This window comes from Balaenoptera musculus, chromosome 2 (genome assembly GCF_009873245.2).
Source record: "Balaenoptera musculus isolate JJ_BM4_2016_0621 chromosome 2, mBalMus1.pri.v3, whole genome shotgun sequence".
Lineage (NCBI taxonomy): Eukaryota > Metazoa > Chordata > Mammalia > Artiodactyla > Balaenopteridae > Balaenoptera > Balaenoptera musculus.
In genome coordinates this window covers 6,676,333-6,694,501 of record NC_045786.1, presented here as the reverse complement: position 1 = coordinate 6,694,501, position 18,169 = coordinate 6,676,333, and the positions used below count along the sequence as shown (strand labels likewise).

Sequence of the window (18,169 nt, the reverse complement as noted above, 5' to 3'; positions counted from 1 at the left end):
TGCCACAGAAGAGGCCACCACCATGAGAAGCCCGCGCACTGCAACAGGGAGTAGCCCCTGCTCGCCTCAACTAGAGAAAGCCCGCACAGCAACGAAGACCCAATGCAGCCCAAAATAAATAAATAAATTTATTTAAAAAAAAATGAAGGTGTAAAGACAGAAACCTTTGATGTCTGCCATTGTGGGAAAGCTTCATGTTGCTTGCAAAACAAACCACAAATATGTCATCATGTCTTTAATTTTTACTTTTATTAGTGACAAGGTAAATAGGTACATGAAAATCTTCACAGATGTCTACACATGTATTTAAATAAAGCAAGAGTTGAGTTCAAAGAGTGGGGCTTCAGTGGCGACTGGTCCATGTTGTTTACTTAGTGTATAAAAATCTCCAAGTTTATAAAACTTGATTTGCCCATTTTTTTTTCCCATTCTTAAAAGCTAGCTGCAAGTATTTCAAAAGGCATATCTAAAATATAGGTAGATTCTAAGAGAAGCACGGCACATTATGAATGACGAAAGTGATTGGCTTTACATGATGAGAAGCAGATTCACTCAGTGCACTGTTAGAATATTCTCCATGCGGGGGGATGCTCAAGAACGCACCTGACCTCAGTGTGCGTTGATGGCCGGCTGTGAACTGCCTGCAGGTGGCAGCGCCTCCTTCTAGACGGGGACCACTCTTGGCTGAGACTGTGAGCCTGGAGCTTGCCTCTGAAGTCCTCATACCTGCTCTGTTCTGGATCCAGCCTTGCTCCTGGCACCTCGAGTCTCCTCCAGGTGTCTGTACGCCCTGGCTCATAGGGTCCCAGACCTAAGAGTTCCTTCTCAAAGGTTAGCTTAAAAGGCAATAGGTGTGTTTTCTCAGGGATCTTTTATGACCAAAGACCTTAAGGAGCTATTCTCTCTTGGGCAGAAGTCAGGCATAACGAGAAGAGTTGGGGCTTTATTTGGGGGAAGAGAGACCCATCTCTGTGATATGATTGGAGAGACATCCCTCCAATCATCTTACAGAAACGGCCACCTCCCTGTACGACCAATTCTACCCAGAGGCTGAGGCTGGTGTGGGACCCTCCAACTCTTTGAAACATGTGCAGTTCTCACCCAGTCAGCCGCACACACTGGGAGCCAGACTTCGGTTCCTGACAGCTTGAAACCACTACCATGACAGAATTTAACTCACAAGCAGGCAGAATATGAACTGTTCAGTGTATTCGTCCGTGTGCCTTTCATTTGGTTTCCAAAGAAGTTGCGCAGCTGTAGCCAAATGGCTCGTCTCCAGGTTAAGGCATGACCGAAAATTTAGTGTCTGTGAGTCTGGCTTATCTTTCAAATCAAGTGTGATTGTTGAAATAGGGATATAAATTCTCCAACTGCTTCATAAACTTAAGGATTTGGGTCTGCTGGTTCTATCATACTTAATATTCAGGATATTAATTTAAAAAATTACTAATGCCAGTGTAAACATGCTTTTGATACATAGGTCTATAAAATATTGCACATAAATATAAAATTTGTTCAGTATCTCTTCATAATAGTTTTTCATTATCATAAAAAGGATACAAACTTGGGCAGACTATATAAATTTGGCTGGACAATTTTACTTGAAAAATGATACTGTTACACATGATTATGGATTATTTACAAGAGTTTTAAACATAAAGTTTCTGTGATGGTTAAATTAAAGACAATGGGAAAATAGCTTAAGTAAAAATTATTTTCCAAAGTCATGTACTATAAAGATTAGCAGTAAAAATGAATAGTAAAGTGGGAATAGGCAATTCTAAATAAAATCCCTAGGAACCTGTTTTCTAGGTTCATCTCACATCTGCCTAACTTTATGTTTCCTCCTATTTATGTTTAACATGTCTTTTCTGTGAATATAAGTTTGAGGTATAGTAGAAAAAAATAGGTGTTTAATACCAAGCTAAATGTTGGCATTGCCTCTTGTAGATATTAAAAATAATATGTTTACCCAAATTATTAAATTGCTTTTTTATTAATGGACTCTAGAAATGTTACCATTACTTTTAAGCACCACCTAGGGTCAAGAGTCCCTGGAAATTTGTATATTGCTAATTAAGTCAACGGAAAGAAGATTTTTTTTTTTTTGTAAAAGGAAATACAAATGCAACTTTTTGCAAAGCTAAATTAAGCAGATGTGAGTCCCTGGAAAGTGTGACTAAAAGTAATTTCAGGTAGAAGGCAGCAAGGTGTTAAGTGAAACGGTCTTTGTATACCAATTTGCTTTTCTTTAACGCTGTCTAAATCCTGACTAAGTTCTGTTAAATGATATATTCTGCACAAACTGGATATCTCGGAAGGAAATCTAGTGAGTGATTTTGAAAACCAGCGAACCAAATCTTAATTTCCAAATCCTCTAGAATATCAGCCTAGAGCCATGGAAAATAAATAAATAAATCGTTATCCTCACTTACAAAGATGATCTTTGCCGTTTCCAAAGTACTTTCACAGTCCCAACAGCATAGGCTGGTCTCCCTGAGCAGTAACGTCATTAGAAATGTTTCTTTTCCAGAGGGAGGTGTCAAATATTCCGTTGGATACAGTAGTGTCGGAAGGTTTGGTCCTAGTTCACCTTCTAAAGTCTATCCTAATTCAGACATTGCGTCTTTGAGACTTCAGTTGGATTTATCTGGAAAGCAACCTCACGTTCCCATACCCATTTCAAAGTGTCTGCCAAATACGGAAGGACTCAAGCCAGAGACATCTTCCACGATTGTCCATTGTTTCTGCAGCGTCGAGGATGCTTCCTTCCCCAAAAGGGTCACTGGGATCCGAGGCAACTTCTCCAAAGCACAGTGTAGACAAGGTGATACCATGGCCTTTCTATTTCTTAGGACGCTGGCAGGTACAGGAAAACCTTGGTTGAACCCTCCTGATCCTTCTTTTCTTTGAACTGGGCCAGTGTCGGAGTTTGTTTGGTCTTTGGTTTTCCTCTTCACGCCTCAGGGGTTTTCTCATTGGTCAGCCGTTCCCTGTCGTTCATATCATCCTGGGGGGGTCTTGCTCGGTCAAAGAATCCGCACTACAAAGAGAGAAACGGGCCAGCAAGTCAGGTCATCCTGAGAACTTGTGAAAGTCCTCATTCTAAGACTTTTCCCTTTATTTGTTGTCTAAGGAATTTGGTGCTCTGAGACTATAATCTGCCCAATTCTCCAAATTAGGAGGTGAAAGCAGTGTGTTCTTTACCTGCAGAGAGGAATTCATTGCCTACGCAGAGCGTTTGTGTCCTTCCTGCCATGTCCATGGTGGTGGGAGAATGTTCATTTTATATAAACCGCTTATGGACCTCGTGTATTTTTCTGGGGTTACAGCAACCTGGCCCAAGGAGTCCCTCTCTGCTTTTCGACATGTTTTCTGGAGCCAGCAGCAATGTGAACTGCCAGCCAGGGATGGCAGATTCCTGAAGTGGACTTTGGGCTACCTTGGGATGGACTGAAGGAGGAAGTGAGGAGATGCTTGTCTGTCTCTCTGCAGTTGGTGGAACATACAGTATATGGAGGAAAATTAGATGGGTCCTTTATTTCAATCCCAGAACATCTTCGTGACTCCGAAGATCAATCAGCAACTCGGGGAAGAGGTGATTATAGAAGTTTCATTCTCCTGAATTTCAAAGGAGTACTTGGTCTAGGAGAATATAACTTTTCCTAGAAACCTAGAACCTTAATTCTTATTGTTTCTTAGGTTGGAAGCCCAGTTTGTTGGGTTTGACTTATAACCATTGAGTCATCTTTCCTTTGTAGGACTAGTGCAATATTCTATCAATTGCTATGTATCATTACATCATTTATGGACATAAAGTTTCTATAACAGACTAACATGAAAGTCTATTTGTAAAGGTAGACTGTGCAATAGACCTTTGTGGGCTCAGGATGGCACAAAACAGCTGATAATGATCAGGAAAGCCATTATTTAACTCAAAAGGCAAGGTGTTCTCAGTTTATTAAGCATGCCTCATGTTGTTTCAAAATAAAAATACACTATGATTTTAGAGAATGACAACAATAGCGATTAACTAAGATGTGACTGGATTAATTACTCTCACAGTCATGTCATTGTGACATTGTTTCTATTTTGGAATGGAAAGCTCTGTGAAACTTGGCAGTACTGTGGTTTGGGGACCAGAAATTAATTCACATTGTAGACTTTTAGCAGAAACTTCAGCAAAACACATGAAAGAGTAAGTTAAGGCTTCTTAACGGAGATGGACTCTTTGGCAAGATCAAAAAAGCAAGTCTGAGAATACTAGAACATGCATGATCTATGTGGGGTCATTGAAAGCCCATGTGATAGTTAATTACTATATTAATTGCATCCGTGTAGTGCTTACAAAGAAAACTCTCAAAGTATTGCTGATAGGATTGTCTCAACAAAAAGCTTAAGATCTCGATTAATTAAATAAGAAAAAGAAGTCTTCATCATAACATGATCACTCCAAGCATATTGGAAAGAAGATCACAGGTCTTAGTTAATAAAGTCCAACTGTCTTTACATTTATTTACAAGAAAATGCAAGATAAAAGCGGCAGTAAACAGCCTCAATCTTCTTAAATGTCAGTTCCACAAGCATACTAAGTTTGCCAAAGCAAACAAGACCATTTTCCCTTCATGTCCCTGTGTTGGAAATCCCCAAATCATGCCTCTACCCTTGTCTTTTAAAATCCTAGGTGTATCCTTCTAAATCCTCTCAGTGGCCTCTCTACTGAAAAAGGAAAAGAAAGCAAATAAACTTACCTTCCATAAAGCCAAGGTTAAAATGGCCAGAACCAGTAATCCAAGAAGTATTGCTAGTATTATTACCCATAACGGGATCGAGAAGGAAACATTTGGGGTTGCCCAAATAACCGATGTTTTAATCTGGAATGGAACATAAAAGAAATGAGCTCTAACTTGAAAACTATTGGGTGAAATAGAGCAGTAATTACCAATAGAATACTGGGGGGAGTACTTCTGAAAGGATCCATGCAATAATTGAAATCACCCCAGGGGAGATTTGATGGTTTACAGCACTCAAACATGGCATCTTAAAAACTGGCACATTCCCAGGCCTCCCAGGTTAGGTGCAAGTCCAATTACAGACGCTTGGTGGGTGTTTGGCTTATACCAACCCAGAAACCCTAGAAGAGAATTGAGGTGGACCAGGAACCAACAAGGTGGAAAGGAGTTACCTTAAATCGGGTTGGACCTTTTACGGCAAAAAACGGCTAAAAGTAGACCCTACAAAAAGCCGAGTCTGCCCACACGTTTCTCAACAGAACTGGGCTCACCTCACTGAGAGGTGAGCTTGCGAACAACCATGGACTGCTGGAGTGCAAGAAGGATAGACATCACCTAATTCCCCATTTTACAGATGAGAAAATTGAGTCCCAGGGGGCTAAGTGATCCACAGATCTAATTAGTGTCACCGCCTCTTTAGCCCTAGGCTCTGTGCTGTATCAAGAAAGAGCCCATCATTGCTCTAGTAATCACAGTCATGTAAGGCCATGATGCATTTTATGAAAGTAACTCACATTTTATGAAAGTAACTGTAGTCAGCGACATGAACGCTAATTGTCCCCATGTATTGGAGCTGCCTTCGGTCTTAAATCCAATTTTCAGTTGCTGTTGGGCCTCACTGAATTCCCCACTGTTGCAAGGGAACTAAAGGAAAAATGAGACCTTCCCAGCAGGACTGCACGCTCCCTGTGTGCGACCCACCCCTGCCTCCCCACGTGGGAGGAAGAAGCTCTCCTATAGCCCATGTGCTGGGGGCCTGCGCCTCTGGAGACCCCCAAACAAAACCAAGGAGAGACCCAGCCCTGCCGCGCACACCTGCTGTCAAAGAAAAGAGAAAGAAAAACATTCCTGGTTCTAAAATGTTATTCACCAAAGCAGGCCTATCTGGTTTTAGAGAGAAGTGAGCATCGCCTCAGTTAAACTGCTTCATGTGCTCCTCGTTTGAACTGTGTTGGTTGGAAGGATCCTGAGTCTCGTCCTGACCCACATGCAGAAACTCTAGGCCACACTTCCCTAACCCACCAGGAGGTGAGGGTGAACTCAGGGTGGGTTGGTGGTTCTGGTGCTTCCCCTGGCTGGAAACATGGGTGTTTTCATAGCCTGTGCCCTAGCGCTGGGTCCTGCCTCTGCTCACGTCTTTTTTTTAAAAAATATTTATTTATTTGTTTTATTATTTATTTATTTATTGTGGCTGTGCCTGGTCTTAGTTGCGGCATGCGGGATCTAGTTCCCTGCCCGGGGGTCGAACCCGGGCCCCCTGCACTGGGAGCACGGAGTCTTACCCACGAGACCACGAGGGAAGTCCCCCTGCTCACATCCTTCCTTCCAGCTTCTTAACTAGATCTGAGCATTCTGCCTGTGCTCTTCTCAGCCTGTCAAGGTTTTTATTGCTCCTTCATCCTGGTCCACGTCCCTTGTGCCACACACGTACTGATGACTTAATTCACTTGGTTCTCCAGCCCCAAGTATCATTTATGTCCAGGCTGAGCAACGAGACTGATGGTGGTGAAACTGCTAGAGATTCCACGTGGTGAGGAATGCCAGGGACTTGACAGATGCTCTCGACGAGAGAAAGGCTGGCGTAACCTACTCACCTTTGTACCTTCCTCCTTTGCCTGTTAGCTTCCCTGGCCGGTGTTGCCCCTATTCATCCAGAGCATCGATAGGAAGTGCAACGTTCCATGACCACAGTGGGATCACACTCACCCTACTTGACACGGTTTGAGGACGGGACACATGGTACCAATTTTGAAGAAATGCATTGCAAGGACTCAAACATCTCCATGCCACCTGGAATCTGCAGCCTAAGTAATTTACTCTGAAGTGATCCTCTGCATGGATACGGCTCCACAAGCCAGTTGGGGACCAGACCATTTCTCTTTATATCCCTTTTCCTTGGTGAATTACATCTGATAATGTATGAAATCAGTGCTCAATCCTGCATCTTAAGGTGCGCAGAGAAAGGGCATGAAATGATAACTTAAAATGACCCTAATATTACTGGAGGCACACTGACACAGTTGTGTTTTTTTTAACATCTTTATTGGAGTATAATTGCTTTACAATGGTGTGTTACTTTCTGCTGTATGACAAAGTGAATCAGCTCTATGTATACATATATCCCCATATCCCCTCCCTCTTGTGTCTCCCTCCCACCCTCCCTACCCCACCCCTCTAGGTGGTCACAAAGCACTGAGCTGATCTCCCTGTGCTATGGCACTAGCTATCTATTTTACATTTGGTAGTGTATATGTGTCCATGCCACTCTCTCACTTTGTCCCAGCTTACCCTTCCCCCTCCCTGTGTCCTCAAGTCCAATCTCTACGTCTGCATCTTTATTCCTGTCCTGCCCCTAGGTTCTTCGGAACCATTTTTTTACTTTTTTTTTAGGTTCCATATATATGTGTTAGCATATGGTATTTGTTTTTCTCTTTCTGACTTACTTCACTCTGTATGACAGACTCTAGGTCCATCCACCTCACTACAAATAACTCAATTTCATTTCTTTTTATGGCTGAGTAATATTCCATTGTATATGTGTACCACATCTTCTTTACCCATTCATCTGTCGATGGGCATTTAGGTTGCTTCCATGTCCTGGCTATTGTAAATAGAGCTGCAATGAACATTGTGGTACATGACTCTTTTTGAATTATGGTTTTCTCAGGGTATATGCCCAGTAGTGGGATTGCTGGGTCGTATGGTAGTTCTATTTTTAGTTTTTTAAGGAACCTCCATAGTGCCTGTATCAATTTAAATTCCCACCAACAGTGCAAGAGGGTTCCCTTTTCTCCACACCCTCTACAGCATTTATTGTTTGTAGATTTTTTGATGATGGCCATTCTGACCGGTGTGAGGTGATACCTCATTGTAGTTTTAATTTGCATTTCTCTAACGATTAGTGATGTTGAGCATCCTTTCATGTGTTTGTTGGCAATCTGTATATCTTCTTTGGAGAAATGTCTATTTAGGTCTTCTGCCCATTTTTGGATTGGGTTGTTTGGTTTTTTTTGATATTGAGCTGCATGAGCTGCTTGTATATTTTGGAGATTAATCTTTTGTCAGTTGCTTCGTTTGCAAATATTTTCTCCCATTCTGAGGGTTGTTTTTTCGTCTTGTTTATGGTTTCCTTTGCTGTGCAAAAGCTTTTAAGTTTCATTAGGTCCCATTTGTTTATTTTCGTTTTTATTTCCTTTTCTCTAGGAGGTGGGTCAAAAAGGAACTTACTGTGATTTACGTCATAGAGTGTTCTGCCTATGTTTTCCTCTAAGAGTTTGATAGTGTCTGGCCTTACATTTAGGTCTTTAATCCATTTTGAGTTTATTGTTGTGTATGGTGTTAAGGAGTGTTCTAATTTCATTCTTTTATATGTAGCTGTCCAGTTTTCCCAGCACTACTTATTGAAGATGCTGAATTTTCTCCATTGTATATTCTTGCCTCCTTTATCAAAGATAAGGTGACCATATGTGCATGGGTTTATCTCTGGGCTTTCTATCCTGTTCCATTGATCTATATTTCTGTTTTTGTGCTAGTACCATACTGTCTTGATTACTGTAGCTTTGTAGTATAGTCTGAGGTCAGGGAGCCTGATTCCTCCAGCTCCATTTTTCTTTTTCAGTATTGCTTTGGCTATTTGGAGTCTTTTCTGTTTTCATACAAATTGTGAAATTTTTTGTTCTAGTTCTGTGGAAAATGCCATTGGTAGTTTGACAGGGATTGCATTGAATCTGTAGATTGCTTTGGGTAGTATAGTCATTTTCACAATTTTGATTCTTCCAATCCAAGAACATGGTATATCTCACCATCTGTTTGTATCATCTTTAATTTCTTTCATCAGTGTCTTACAGTTTTCTGCATACAGGTCTTTTGTCTCCTTAGGTAGGTTTATTCCTAGGTATTTTATTCTTTTTGTTGCATTGGTAAATGGGAGTGTTTCCTTAATTTCTCTTTCAGATTTTTCATCATTAGTGTATAGGAATGCAAGAGCTTTCTGTGCATTAATTTTGTATCCTGTTACTTTATCAAATTCATTGACTAGCTCTGGTAGTTTTCTGGTAGCATCTTTAGGATTCTCTATGTATAGTATCATGTCATCTGCAAACAGTGACAGTTTTACTTCTTCTTTTCCAATTTGTATTCCTTTTATTTCTTTTTCTTCTCTGATGGCTGTGGCTAAAACTTCCAAAACTATGTTGAATAATAGTGGTGAGAGTGGGCAACCCTGTCTTGTTCCTGATCTTAGTGGAAATGGTTTCACTTTTTCACCATTGAGAACGATGTTGGCTGTGGGTTTGTCATATATGGCCTTTATTATGTTGAGGTAGGTTCCCTCTATGCCTACTTTCTGGAGAGTCTTAGTGGAAATGGTTTCACTTTTTCACCATTGAGAACGATGTTGGCTGTGGGTTTGTCATATATGGCCTTTATTATGTTGAGGTAGGTTCCCTCTATGCCTACTTTCTGGAGAGTTTTTTAATTATAAATGGGTGTTGAATTTTGTTAAAAGCTTTTTCTGCATCTATTGAGATGATCATATGGTTTTTATCCTTCAATTTGTTAGTATGGTGTATCACATTGATTGATTTGCGTATACTGAAAAATCCTTGCATTCCTGGGATAAACCCCACTTGATCTTGGTGTGTGATCCTTTTAATCTGCTGTTGGATTCTGTTTGCTAGTATTTTGTGGAGGATTTTTGCATCTATGTTCATCACTAATATTGGCCTGTAGCTTTCTTTTTTTGTGACATCTTTGGTTTTGGTATCAGGGTGATGGTGGCTTCGTAGAATGAGTTTGGGAGTATTCCTCCCTCTGCTATATTTTGGAAGAGCTGGAGAAGGATAGGTGTTAGCGCTTCTCTAAATGTTTGATAGAATTCGCCTGTGAACCCATCTGGCACGGGGCTTTTGTTAGTTGGAAGATTTTTAATCACAGTTTCAATTTCAGTGCTTGTGATTGGTCCGTTCGTATTTTCTATTTCTTCCTGGTTCAGTCTTGGAAGGTTGTGCTTTTCTAAGAATTTGTCCATTTCTTCCAGGTTGTCCATTTTATTGGCATAGAGTTGCTTGTAGTAATCTCTCATGATCGTTTGCATTTCTGCAGTGTCAGTTGTTACTTCTTCTTTTTCATTTCTAATTCTGTTGATTTGAGTCTTCTCCCTTTTTTTCTTGATGAGTCTGGCTAATGGTTTATCAACTTTGTTTATCTTCTCAAGGAAACAGCTATTAGTTTTACTGATCTTTGCTATTGTTTCCTCATTTGTTTTTCATTTATTTCTGATCTGTTCTTTATGATTTCTTTCCTTCTGCTAATTTTTGCGTTTTTTTTGTTCTTTTTTCTCTAAATGCGTTAGGTGTAAGGTTAGGTTGTTTATTTGAGATGTTTCTTGAGGTACGATTGTATTGCTATAAACTTCCCTCTTAGGACTGCTTTTGCTGCATCCCATAGGTTTTGGGTCATTGTATTTTCATTGTCATTTGTTTCTAGGTATTTTTTGATATCCTCTTTGATTTCTTCAGTGATCTCTTGGTTATTTAGTAGCATATTGTTTAGCCTCCATGTGTTTGTATTTTTTACAGTTTTTTTCTTGTAATTGGCATCTAGTCTCATAGCATTGTGGTCGGAAAAGATACTTGATACGATTTCAATTTTCTTAAATTTACCAACGCTTGATTTGTGACGCAAGGTATGATCCATCCTGGAGAATGTTCCATGAGCACTTGAGAAGAAAGTGTATTCTGTTGTTTTTGGATGGAATGTCCTATAAATATCAATTAAGTCCATCTTGTTTAATGTATCATTTAAAGCTTGTGTTTCCTTATTTATTTTCATTTTGGTTGATCTGTTCATTGGTGAAAGTGGGGTGTTAAAGTCCCCTATATGATTGTGTTACTGTCGATTTCCCCTTTTATGGCTGTTAGCATTTGCCTTATTGTATTGAGGTGCTCTTATGTTGAGTGCATAAATATTTACAATTGTCATATCTTATTCTGGGACTGATCCCTTGATCATTATGTAGTGTCCTTCTTTGTCTCTTGTGATAAGCTTTACTTTAAAGTCTATTTTGTCTGATATGAGAATTGTTATTCCAGCTTTCTTTTGATTTCCATTTGCATGGCATATATTTTTCCATCCCCTCACTTTCAGTCTGTATGTGTCCCTAGGTCTGAAGTGGGTCTCTTGTAGACAGCATATATATGGGTCTTTTTTTTGTATCCATTCAGCCAGTCTGTGTCTTTTGGTTGGAGCGTTTAATCCATTTACATTTAAGGTAATTGTGAATGTGTATGTTCCTATTACCATTTTCTTAATTGTTTTGGGTTTGTTTTTATAAGTCTTTTCCTTCTCTTGTGTTTCCTGCCTAGAGAAGTTCCTCTAGCATTTGTTGTAAAGCTGGTTTGGTGGTGCTGAATTCTCTTAGCTTTTGCTTGTCTGTAAAGGTTCTAATTTCTCTGTTGAATCTGAATGAGATCCTTGCTGGGTAGAGTAATCTTGGTTGTAGGTTTTTCCCTTTCATCCCTTTGAATATGTCCTGCCGCTCCCTTCTGGCTTGCAGAGTTTTTGCTGAAAGATCAGCTGTTAATCTTATGGGGATTCCCTTGTATATTATTTGTTGCTTTTCCCTTAATTTTTGATAGCTTGATTAATATGTGTCTTGGCGTGTTTCTCCTTGTATTTATCTTGTATGGGACTCTCTGTGCTTCCTGGACTTGATCATTTCCTTTCCCTTGTTAGGGAAGTTTTTTGAACTATAATCTCTTCAAATATTTTCTCAGCCCCTTTCTTTTTCTCTTCTTCTTCTGGGACCCCTATAATTCGAACGTTGGTGCATTTAATGTTGTCTCAGAAGTCTCTGAGACTGTCCTCAATTCTTTTCATTCTTTTTTCTTTATTCTGCTCTGTGGTAGTCATTTCCACTCTCTTATCTTCCAGGTCACTTATCTGTTCTTCTTCCTCAGTTATTCTGCTATTGATTCTTTCTAGAGAATTTTTAATTTCATTTATTGTGTTGTTCATCATTGTTTGTTTGCTCTTTCATTCTTCTAGGTCCTTGTTAAACGTTTCTTGTATTTTCTCCATTCTGTTTCCAAGATTTTGGATCATGTTTACTATCATTACTCTGAATTCTTTTTCAGGTAGACTGCCTATTTCCTCTTCATTTGTTTGGTCTGGTAGGTTTTTACCTTGCTCCTTCTTCTTCTGTGTGTTTCTCTGTCTTCTCATTTTGCTTAACTTACTGTGTTTGGGGTCTCCTTTTTGCAGGCTGCAGGTTCGTAGTTTCCGTTGTTTTTGGTGTCTGCCCCAGGTTGGTAATGTTGGTTAGGTTGGTTCAGTGGGTTTTGTAGGCTTCCTTTTGGAGGGGTGTGATGCCTGTGTTCTGGTGGATGAGGCTGGATATTGTCTTTATGGTGGGCAGGACCGTGCCTGGTGGTGTGTTTTGGGCTGTCTGTGAACTTAGTATGATTTTAGGCAGCCTCTCTGCTAATGGGTGGGGTTGTGTTCCTGTCTTGCTAGTTGTTTGGAATGGGGTGTCCAGCACTAGAGTTTGCTGGTTGTTGAGTGGAGCTGGGTCTTAGTGTTGAGATGGAGGTCTCTGGGAGAGCTTTCGCCCTTTGATATTACGTGGGGCCAGGAGGTCTCTGGTGGGCCAATGTCCTGAACTCGGCTCTCCCACCTCAGAGGCTCAGGCCTGACACCCAGCTGGAGCACCAAAACCCTGTCAGCCACACGGCTGCAGCATCCATCTGCCATTATTGTTGCTTTCTTTCTCTCTCAACAACTGAGCCCGATAACATACACCCTCTTTCTCCTGAACCGGGAGAAGCTGAAGGAAAGCTGGTGGGAGCAAGAGGAGCCACAGTCCCAGTTGAGGCTTTACTCCATTGAAGTCACAACAGCGCGAGCCCCCTTTTTCCTGCGCCCTGCACCAGCTTTCCCAGTATGCGAGCTGCTGCCTCACTTCCGCCTTCTGATACACCTTTAAGAATGAGAATTTCAGAATTTTGGAACTACAAAGGGTAGTAGTGGTCATGCACTCATAAGCCAGTTACAGTGACCTAGGAGAGAGAAAATCTGGTGCCATGGACAATTCTGAGGTTTCTTGTAAATGTCTCTTCCCCCTAAGCTCTAAGTCCACTAAGGAAACAACATAGTTTTGGTCTGTATTTTGTGCATGTGTTAGAGATCACCAAAATTTACTAATAGATAATTTACAGGAAGACAGGCAACAATACTTTTCCATGTTCCCTCTTCTGAGTTACCTAATTAATATCTGAAGTCACCTCCCAGTGTTTCATTATAACATAGGAAACAGTTCTAGTTTTGTAAGTTAAAAAAAAAAAACGCTGAGCTAAAGGAGTTGAAATAAGGGCCAATGGTCTGTTCAAATTGTTGGTTTAATAAAAAGAAATGGAATGAGAAAATAGCTGCTGAGTTTTTGCTGAGTTTCTTTGCCAGTTGGCTATTGCAGGCTTCAATGTCTTATCTATAAAACTAGTCTGTCGGAAAAAAAAAAAAAAAAAAAACTAGTCTGTCAGCATACAGATGGCCAAAAGGCACATGAAAAGATGCTCAACATCACTAATTATTAGAGAAATGCAAATCAAAACTACAATGAGGTATCACCTCACACTGGTCAGAATGGCAATCATCAAAAAGTCTACAAAAAATAAATGCTGGAAAGGGTGTGGAGAAAAGAGAACCTTTTTACACTGTTAGTGGGAATGTAAATTGGTACAGCCACTATGGAGAACAGTATGGAGGTTCCTTAAAAAACTAAAAAGAGAACTACCATATGATCCAGCAATCCCACTCCTGGACATATATTTGGAGAAAACCATAATTCAAAAAGATACATGCACCCCAATGTTCACTGAAGCACTACGTATTTACAATAGCCAGGATATGGAAGCAACCTAAATGTCCATTGAGAGATGAATGGATAAAGAAGATATGGTACATATATACAATGAAATATTACTCACCCATAAAAAAGAACAAAATAATGCCATTTGCAGCAACATGGATGGACCTGGAGATTGTCATACTCAGTGAAATAAGTCAGACACAGAAAGACAAATATCATATGATATCGCTTATATGTGGAATCTTAAAAAATGGTACAAATGAACTTATTTACAAAACAGAAATAGAGTCACAGATGTAAAAAAACAATCTTATGGTTACCAGGGTGGAAAGGGGGGAGGGATAAATTGGGAGACTGGGGTTGACATATACATACTACTATATATAAAATAGATAACTAATAAGGACCTATTATATAGCACAGGGAACTCTACTCAATACTCTGTAATGGCCTATATGGGAAAAGAATCTAAAAAAAGAGTGGATATATGTACGTATAACTGATTCACTTTGCTGTACAGCAGAAACTAATGTTGTAAATCACCTATACTCCAATAAAAATTAAAAGAAAAACCCAACCCCCCCCCCCCCCCGCCATGGTCTACCTGTAGAAACAAGCAGGAGAGGTCACTCACAAAGACCTAATAATGATATTTGAAGGTTTTTTTGCAGAAGTGGTGGAAAAGTACAAATAAAACATTAAATTGAATGGGGTATGCTTATTAGGGTGTCTAGAAGCAGAAAACAGCTTTATAAGGTATAATTACAAAATCTACTGGCTTTCTGTTTGCATTCGCTTCCAAAGAGTCTGACAACAGTCTTAAAACAGTCTCAGAGAAGATGATCACTGATATCCTTATCCGTTCCAAAATCTGAAATTCTCATCACCAAAACTTTTGTAGTCTGCTCCTGGTAACATTATATTCATCAAATAAATATTCATTATATTTGAAAAATACCATTTCATACCCTTTCTCTGAGCACTTGCAGTGGAAGGATTATGCATGTCATATACGTTCACCACCTGTAATTAACTCAGGGGAAAGGACATAGAGATTTAAAGGAAGGCAAACTTAGTGACTTTGCTCCCAAGCCTGCATTCTGCTCTCCTCGCCTGCTGCCTTTAGGACTTCTATGTGGCACGGAGGCTGCCCGATCTCGATCTAAACCGGGTGCAGATGCAGAGACCGTCCGTCGCCCCTGGTGGCTCCCTCAGCTTATCTAGGTTTTTCACTGCCTAGTTGAGAAGTTGTTACACTAGCGACAGTAGAAATACAGAACGACAATAGAAATACAGAACAACGGTAGTGCCCCAGAGCATTTCTTCGGATTTCCAGGGCTGAGGATTTAGATGGCTGCTGCTAGAAAAGGGTGGGTGAGTCAAAGGTAACACATCATTGGGAGAGTCATCCAAGTCTTGGAAGAAGAGGTCTTTCTGAGAACACATTGATTAGGGAGTCGGGTGACATACTCAGGTCTGTAAATGGCAACGGGGCATTTCATCTGCAAGTGGAAACAGGTAAAGCCAAGCTTTCCTGAGACTCAATACTCTGTATAGACGAGAAACTTGAACTCTACAGGGAAGCTTAAGAGAAAAGACTTAATTGATCACTTTTATAGGACCAGCATTTATTTAAATTTGTCATAGTCCTGTGGAAACCCTAGGATGGTTTGGAAGAAGCTTGGCCACGAAATGTTGAAAAATACCCAGACTTTGTTATTTCTAATATTTATATTTGGCAGCTCATTTTGATAAGCTCACAAGAAGCTTAGATTATCCATTGGATAATAAATGAGAAAAGTAGGTCTTAATTTCTAGAGTTCCTAATGACTTAACACCAATTTATAGTAAGAATTTTTCATTCATTTTGAATAAGATTTATTAAACACCCTATGTTCTCTGAAGCTCTGTTGGTATTATCAACAGCTCCAAGCTGGAACACTCTATAACTCCACTGTAGATCAGTGCTCTCCAATAGAAATATAATGCAAGCCATGTATGTCATTTAAAATTTTATAGTCATCACATTTAAAAAGAGTAAAAAGAAACATGGGGCATTAATTTTAATAATATATTTTATTTGACCCTAAATATCAAAATTATCATGTAATTGATATAAATTATATCAACATGTAATTGATATAAAAATATTCTTCCTTTTTTTTTCTTTTTTTTACTAAGTCTCCAAGATCCAGTGTTTATTTTACACTTGCAGCAAGTGACAACTGCTGGATTTTTATTGGTTAAAGTAAAATGTAGTCTTACCCAAAAAATAAAGCTGCGTTTAATGGAAAAAGTATCTTATACTGCTACAGTTTTAAAGTTTACATTTAAATGAGTTAAAATGAAGTAAAACTACTAGTTCAGTTCTTCAGTCACTCCACCCACATCTGGGGTCCTCACCATCCATGGTAATGTGGTGAGTGGCTACCATATTGAACTGCACAGCTCGAGAACTTTTGTATAATCTCACACAATGGTGTGTTGAGCCAAATTACCCAAGTCCCTGTTTATTAGATTCATTCATCAAGAAGGTGGTCCCAAGGCGGATGATGGGGTGTATTTAGGACTAAAGCTTTACTTTAAGAACATGGGTTTTTGACTACATATTTCAACTGCTTTAAGAAAGAGTCACCTTGAGTAACTTGAGTACTTAAAACGTAGGGAGAAAAATTCAATTACATGCCAACTAATTAACAAAATGTTTTTTTTTTAATGTATCAAGAACCTATGGCTATTTAAAGAAATAGTATAAAATTTTAACAATCCACTTAATATAACTATCTGCAATTTTAGGAAGGGGGGGGTCCATGAATTGTAAGTGGTTTAGATGTTCTTAAAGCGATGCTAAGTAGGGAACATTTAATCTTACCTTCATCATGTTGTAAATCTTGTTGTTCTTTATTATGGTGGAAAGACCATAAATAAGTCTTTAATATGCCTACATTTTATCGTTGACATTTATGATATGTTTTTGTATATTTTGACAAAATACCAAGGTAGAAGGAAAAAGCTCTGTCGTATTTGCAATGGTAATTAATGTTGATGTCTGTATTTATGTATCACAAAATCTTGTGTAAACATACTTCAGTGGGGTCACAAGAATGTTTTATATAAATGTACCAAGACACCCTACCTAGAGTTCCATTTAGAACAAAATAATAACATGAAGTGGACCAGCTGAACATACCTTTTAACAACATTCAGATAGCCCGTATAAGAAAAGAAGTCCTGTGATAAGTTTGAACTCCAGACAATTGTTTCACGTAAGAGATCCATTTTAAGATTCTGAAGTTTTGCTAACAACTCAAAAAGTCAATTGGACTCACAGTTTATGTGTGAGTTCTTAATTAAGGATTTTACTGAAATATTTTATAATAACTGTCTTTGGAGTTACACCAGACAATAATATCCTCTTCTAGATGTAAATTATTCGGCTTTAGTCACATGACACACAAATGCCAAAGTTTATGAATAGGCAAAAAAAGTGTTCAAATAACTGAATGATTTTTTTTTTCTTCTGGGCTGTAATGATTCAGCATTTAGTCATATCCCCTTTACATCATGCAACCTTTCCCTTGCCTCTGAACACGACAAGTGTCACCTGGCACGGAGCGTTCATTTGTTACAAACACAGACACTGTGCCAGTAGCAGGTGGGGATTACTATTTTCTTCAATATGGGAAGTTTATCTAGGGTTCAAGGAATGGTTGCATTATGACCATGTTGAAAAGGAAGCACAGATAGACTACTCATGGCACACAAGGGCCTAGTAAAACAAGCACATATTTTTGTCTTATTACCAAAGAAGGAACCGAGATGCTTTCCCCGGTGGCGGAGTGTGGATTGGAGCTCTGATAATCCTCCAACCACCGAGTCCAACTGATTCTACCACCAGAAAGCAATTCCCTTCTGCTGGGTCCTTTTCAAGATAAGGATGACAGGATTTTTGAGAACACGCTCTAAGAAACATCTGCCAGCTGCAAGCACAGTCCTCTCAAATCAAGCCTGTAGGGCACAGCTAACTTCCTACTGGCAACATCTCCTTCAGTCAGTCAGGCATTGGGAGACCTAAAAAGTTTTCCCATAACCTTTACATAAACGGTGCAGTAAATCATCTACATCAGATAACAAGACTTTTTAAAAGATGCAGGAACAAGGGTGGTAGGGACGGGGGAAGCATGTATCTGATCATTTTGTGGATCTTTTGAGATGAGTTGAGAACAGCAGGCTGGCACCTGTGGCCAGGACAGAAAGACGCAATCCTGCTGATGGAATTGACTGTCACATA

The 18,169-nt window shown here is 39.5% G+C and overlaps 1 protein-coding gene across 1 annotated transcript in view; it reads right to left on the bottom strand.

The window, feature by feature from the left end:
• Positions 1-1,439: 1,439 nt before the first annotated feature.
• ITGA8 (integrin subunit alpha 8) overlaps positions 1,440-18,169 on the bottom strand; it is a 182,768-nt gene continuing 166,038 nt past the window's right edge. The window contains exons 29-30 of the mRNA XM_036844499.1: positions 4,752-4,874; positions 1,440-3,043 (exon numbers count right to left, since the gene is read on the bottom strand). Of these exons, the coding sequence (XP_036700394.1) occupies positions 2,957-3,043; positions 4,752-4,874 (210 nt within the window). The 3' untranslated portion in view covers positions 1,440-2,956. The remainder of the gene's footprint in view (positions 3,044-4,751; positions 4,875-18,169) is intronic.